Source organism: Miscanthus floridulus, chromosome 9 (assembly GCF_019320115.1).
Source record: "Miscanthus floridulus cultivar M001 chromosome 9, ASM1932011v1, whole genome shotgun sequence".
In the NCBI taxonomy this organism is placed as follows: domain Eukaryota; kingdom Viridiplantae; phylum Streptophyta; class Magnoliopsida; order Poales; family Poaceae; genus Miscanthus; species Miscanthus floridulus.
In genome coordinates, this window is record NC_089588.1 from 109,044,372 (window position 1) to 109,050,537 (window position 6,166).

Sequence of the window (6,166 nt, forward strand, 5' to 3'; positions counted from 1 at the left end):
CCGTATTTCATTCCCCTGCCTTTCCATTCTGAAACATCCGCCGCCAATCGCCCTAGCCTCCTGCGCCTGCATCGCCACCGTCGACCGGCTTGTGTTCGTGTTGTAGCCGCCGTCAAGCTCGCGCCTGCCCTTCTCCCCAATTGCTTTAATGGAGTTGTGGGGCAGATCTAGCATCACCTCACGGCGTTTGGAGGGCCTCGTTCGCCGTGGCCTTCTCCGCCCACTGTCTGCCATCTAGGAGTGGCTGCTACCTGGCAACGAGGGTGAGCCGGTGCCGCCCAAAGGGTATGTCGTCTCTTTCGCCATCTTCCATTAGCGGGGATTCACGGTACCCATGCATAGATTCCTTCGGGGGCTGCTGGATTATTATGAGGTGGAGCTGCAGCATCTAACTCCCAATGGGGTTTAGCATATGGTGGCGTTTGTTGCCCTGTGCGAGGGTTTCCTGGGGATCGATCCCCACTTCGATCTGTGGCGGTATTTCTTTACCGTTAGTTTGTCGAAGAGGAAGGTTGGGGGGAAGGATGTGAGCGTGCCGATGGGATGTGCCAGCGTTCATCTATGCCATAACCGGTCGAAGGGTTACCCGTCCATGCATCTGGTGACCTCCAACAAGGGATGGTACTCGCAGTGGTTTTATGTTAGGGATGATGTGAGTGCCACCCTGCCGAGGTATACCGAGCGCCTTATTGAAAAGGCTCTGGAGTCGTGGGCTTGGGGCGTCCAGTACAAAGACAAGAAACACCTCTCCAACCTTCTTTCTGCCCTCCAAGCCCTGAAGGAACGGGGTGTAAAGGGGACGGGGATTATCGGTGCCTATCATGTGAGGAGGGTGGCGCCGCTGATGGCGCGCGTGCTTCCCTTGCATCGGATGATGCCCGGGATGTCGTTCGAGGGGACGGTGCTCGTTGACGAGGTGCTCCCTTTCTCAGAAGTGGCGCAGCGTATTAAGGAGGCGATGGAGCCGATGAAGGATTCCACAGGCAGCGTCCTCGACATTGTGTATCCGGTGCCCGAACATCCCCCAATGCGGCCGGAGCCTAGGTTCTTTGAATTCGTAAGCCTTCTTCTCTCGTGCTCTTTTTCTTTTTTCTGAATCTCTATTTTTTGATACTCGCCTTCGTGACGTTGGAACCAGCCGAGGGGGCTAGTCTTCAAGGACAGTCTGGCTCCGCTGCCCAAGGACAAGGCCGTGGCGGCGGTGAATCAACTCGCGGCTGAGCGGGACAAGAAAGCAAGAGAGCAGATGAAGAAGGCGAAACGAATGAAGCAGGAGGCACGGGATCGGGGAGAAGACATGAGCAGTGATGACGACGATGATGATGATGATGACGATGAGGTAGTCGTCGACGTGGATTGGGGTGTCCTAGAGGACGAGGACACGCTGACAAGTGTCCACCCGTCCGTGCAGGGACCCTTCCTGTTCCACGCGGAGGGAAGTGAGTCGGTGGAGGCCGAAGAGTCCACCGCTTCGCACGGCGTGCCGGTCGAGGATCGGTGGATAGGGGAAGGCGGGCCTACCGCTACCGACCCCATGGTGATGGTGGAGGGGGGTGGCTCTGGTACCGCACCCCATGAGACAATGGAGGGGAGTGGCTCTGGTGCCGTGCCCCACGAGGTGAGCCCCCCCTGCCCCAGAGCAGGGGGCAGGTTCAAAACGGTCCCGCCCAGACAAATCGGGGCAGGGATCTGGGGATCCGTCCCCAAAATGCTTCCACCGGCCAAGGACATCAACGTGAGCTGTTGATTCCCCTATTTTCATCATTTTTCCATTTCTATTTTGATCTAATGGCTATTACCTTTGTGTAGGTTCTTGCGGATGGGTCACCTCCTAGGGCTGGCGCCCAAGAAGAGTCTCGCCATTCAAGTGGGACAGATGGCGTCGCCTGGCGTCACCCCTGTTTCGGGTAGGAGTGGTGTTGATGTTGGATCTACGTTGGCCAACCCGACGGCGTCTGTGGTGGCGCCCACGCCCACGGAGGTTACTGAGCAGGCGTCTTCCTCCATGGTGGACGTGGTACAGTCGACCGAGGGCCGCATACCGCCGGTGGAGGTGGTCGTGACCGCGCCAAGCCAGGATTAGCTGGGCACGGCCGTGGTGGCGCTCGAGGGTGTAGTGCAATCCGCGCCACCGGGGGCCCAGGTGGATCTGCCCATGGCGCTCGAAGTGGCCCAGATGGAGGAGGGTCCAGTCGGAGGGTCCTCGAGTGTGGCGGTGGTGCCGCATAGGGTCAGGAGGGAGCCACCCTCGGCCCCTTTGTCGGGAGGAAGCTGCTCCCCCGCGTGGGGGGAGCCGCTGCTTCAATGGATGGCCGCTCAGGACCCGACGTCAGCTCTTTTCTCGCTCGATGATCATTCTGAGAGCATGGAGCGGGAGGGGCTTGACATCAGAATTTCGACCATGCTGGAGGCCCTGGACCAGGCCAGAGGAGCCCTGCGTGAAATCATTGTTCCTACTACCCAGGTATTCGCTTGATTTTCTTCTTTCTTCGCATGTTTTTGTGTTTTCGCATTTTTTATACCAGTCTTCTTCCTCTTTAGGTTCTTGTTGCTCGTAGCCAGAATAAATCCCAATTCCTCCGCGAGTAGAAGGCGGAGTGGGATCGCCTCTCCGAGGAGGCCCGGCTACGAGCAAACATGGCCGCACAGCTTGCTGCCGCCTTAGGAGCGGGAAGCCTAGGCGCATCAAGACGCGGAGGAGGCCCACGGGATGTTCGAGGATTTGTCGGCGAGGTCCAAGCTAGATGGGGAGGAGATCGCTAGGCTCCAAAAGGAGCGAGATGAGCTGCTGCAGAGGAATGCCGCGGCTAATGAGAAGGCCGGCGAGGTCCTGAAGGAGCTGGAGATAGAGCGGGACCTCTGGCGGAAGGCCGAGAGTAGGGCCACGGCCCTTCAGCAGAAGGTGGACGAGGATGTCGAGGTGGTCCGCTCTCTCTGGGCGGATCTCGGTGACGAGGTGAGCCGAAGGTTGAGCGCCGAAAATGTCTCCGCCAAGCTAGAAAAAGAGGTTGCCCATGCACGAAGGGCCCTTTAGGTTGAGAGCGATGAGCATGATCTTCTGCAAGCTGCGATCGGGGTGGTCCTTGATGCCCTAAAGGTGGTGGAGCCGATGGAGACCAGCCCACTCGTGGCTCGTGCCGCAAGTATCACGGCTCGGGTGGGCCAGCTTGAGGAGAGTGCTTTTCACGCCGGGATCACCCAGGCCTTCACTGTTGCCCATGCCCATTATGAGAAGGAAATCAACCTGAAGGTGATGAGCAAAGGTTTCCCATCCACCTATGAGGATGATGAGCTAGAGGCAATGGAGAAGATGGTTGCTCCCCTTGCGAAAAACCTAGCGGATAATCTGAAAGAGATGGTTCTCCCTCCGTGGGAGTAGTTAGTCGAATAATTTTGAGAACAACTTATAAGTAATATGTGGACAAGTGTCGGTATTTTTGAGTCTGGACGCGGTTTTGTGATTTTGCGTCATAATTTTGTTTTGTTTGATTTTTTGCGATCTTACCAATCTGTTCCCCCGAATCTTGCCGCTGGTCTTGATGCAAGGAGATTGTTTCGAAAGAAAGAAGGGAGGTAGCCGTACCTTATCTAGCCCCCAAGTAAGGTCTGACCCCCTGCATTTGCTGGGGTCGGGGGTTACTAGAGATCAGAACCATGGTTTTGGTGACAGGGTCGACGAAGTCCTTGGATGGTATTGCAATATTCCCCGCCCTGTCTTCCAACAGAAATCCCCAATTGGGGACTCTATGGGCTCGACATGGTAGGGCCTTCGAACCTTTGTCCCTGTATTGATTAGCTTGAGCCCCCGGGCCTTGTTAGGGTCTGATAGGGGTCGGTCGTAATTTACGTGTTACCCCGTCCTCGATTTTTCGCAATCGGAGGGGCTGAGTAAACGACACTTGCCTCGATGGCTCGAGTATCGCGCTCAACGAGCTCACTAACGGGTACGTTCATGTGAAATCCGGGTCCATCATTTGCTGATGGGGTCGGCAGAGCCCTCTGGTGGCACTCCACAACTTCTTAACCCGCCTCCCGGCAGATGCCCGAGCCGTTCGATAGGCTCAGGCGGCCCGATGGCCTCTCCTCGATGGAGATTCTGTGGGTTTGGCTCGGGGTTAGAATCGAACGAGAAAAGGTTGAGACGACCCTGTCCGCTTCTGAGCGGGGTCGGGCAGGGCCACTGGGGCTTGTCTTAGTTATTTCTCCCTGGCTCTATTCGGCATGATGCGGCCTCGAGCCCTTCACGGGCTGACCTTCGAACCTCGGCCTACGGCCGCCTATATCGAATGAGGCGACGACCGTTTCATGATGCGACATGAAGCGTTGGGATGCTTTGCATATGTATAATATAATCGAAATGAAGGCATGGTCAGTAATGTTACCTTGGCGGTATGAGTGACGAAAAGCTCCTACCAGATGTGTCCATGCGGGGTTTGGACCCTGATGTTCCCGATGAGGTTGGAGTAACCTGCATAAGAATCACTATTCTTTGTTTTTCGTATCTCGGTGACGGTTCGAGCCATTTAATTAACTTGGGCAACCTGATAGCTTCTCCTTTGGGGGAGATTCTGTAGGCAGACCCCTCCGAACCCTTCTTGAGAACGTAGACGTCGAAGCTGGAGATGCGAGGGGCATTGAGCATGATTTTTCTGGCGAACAGAAACACCATAGCTACCGAGGCGTAGGGTCTGCTAGTTCGTCCAGTTTTACTCAAAGTTTTATGCCCGTATTTTGTGTCCTTAGTTTCAAGCGTATGGATGGGGTCGGGTGAGGAGGATGTCTAGATTGGTAGACATCCTCGGCAGCCCCGAGTGATGTCCGTGTCCCTGCCGTTTGACGGGGTCGGAAGCTCGAGAATGAATTTTAATGCGTAAAGTAAGAAGGCAGAGATGCTTATCTTTCTTTGGACGTTCATTCGTCATCTGTTCTGGGCCGAATGGCCAGCCCAGGAGTTCCAAAAGGTCCTGTTGTCGGATCATCCCGTGGTCCTGCATGGGGAGGCGAAGGGTTGTCTGCCTATGTGGGTGCCTTAATTACCGCATCCGGAGCGGGTCAGTGGTGGGCCATACCCAGGCAGTGTTTAGTTTGACCAGGGGGACGCCTCATCGACCGGGGCGCATCCCGTCAGTTCTGGCACATCCCCTCAGGTATCAATCAGTATTGATTCTGTATTTAAAGAGGGGAAGGGAGAGGTTTTTTCGTCCAACCTTTCACCTTTCCTTAGCTGCAGTGGCTCTTCTTTAAATAGGAAGGGGGAGGGGAGTTCTCATCCCACCTCTTCTTCTGCCTGTGAGCCACTATCTCTCCTTCTTCTTCCTTTCCGCCGAATGCATCTGTGCGTCACGGCGGTTCCTGAGTGAGGAAGAGTAATGCCAGAGAGAGAGAAAACTCACAAATCCGCTCATGAATCTGGAGCGTGATGTCGAGCCGGAGGTCATCCAACATAGATGAGACGGTGCATGCCGCCCTTGCTAAGGAGTCACTGCTGCCAAAGGAGAAGGGGCACTGGTGGGCGCCGTGCGTCGTCAACTTCGCCGTCATTCGCTGTGCTCCTCCTTTGGCAGGAGGGGTTCCCTGCCCTGACACCGTTGTCAGGGTTGTGGCCGGTGATGATGGTGTAGTCCCCGGACGCCCTGGCGGAGGCGTCGCTGTCGGGGTCATGGCTGACGACGATGGCATAGTCCCCGGACGCCCTGGCGAAGGCGTTGTAGATGACGGTGCCTTCGAGGATCCTGTGAAGCAGTGGGGTATCACCGATGGAGAGCATGGCACGGTGACCGCAGTAGATGAGCTGGCCCATGTACATGCCCCGGGCGTCGCCGATGGAGAGCGTGATGCGGCGACCACAGCAGTACTTGTAGTAAAGCTAAGCAGAGACTGTAATTGAATAACTTTGTGGGGAAGCCCCCGAGTAAACAGTCCTCTGAATTTACAAGTATATTATTCCTTTTTGTAATGAAATCACTTTGTAAGTGACGAATTTGTGCAAAAAATGAACAAATTTACATCTTTTGCTTATGGCAAGCAATTTTTTATCTTTCTCCTTTTTGTAGAAATGATTTGTGCTTTCCGACCCTTCTCACGGTCTAAGTCATAAGAAACTAAGAACGTGGGTGAACTAATTTTGATTGAGCTGGTGAGCAGAGAGGTTGCCGCCACTAGGGCG

General features: G+C 55.3%; 1 protein-coding gene across 1 annotated transcript; it reads right to left on the reverse strand.

Annotated features, from left to right (window-relative positions):
• Positions 1–5,479: 5,479 nt before the first annotated feature.
• On the reverse strand, positions 5,480–5,806 carry LOC136480543 (large ribosomal subunit protein uL2x-like). Its single transcript, XM_066478056.1, has one exon. It carries the CDS (start codon positions 5,804–5,806, stop codon positions 5,480–5,482), a length of 327 nt encoding a protein of 108 aa, XP_066334153.1.
• Positions 5,807–6,166: the final 360 nt, after the last annotated feature.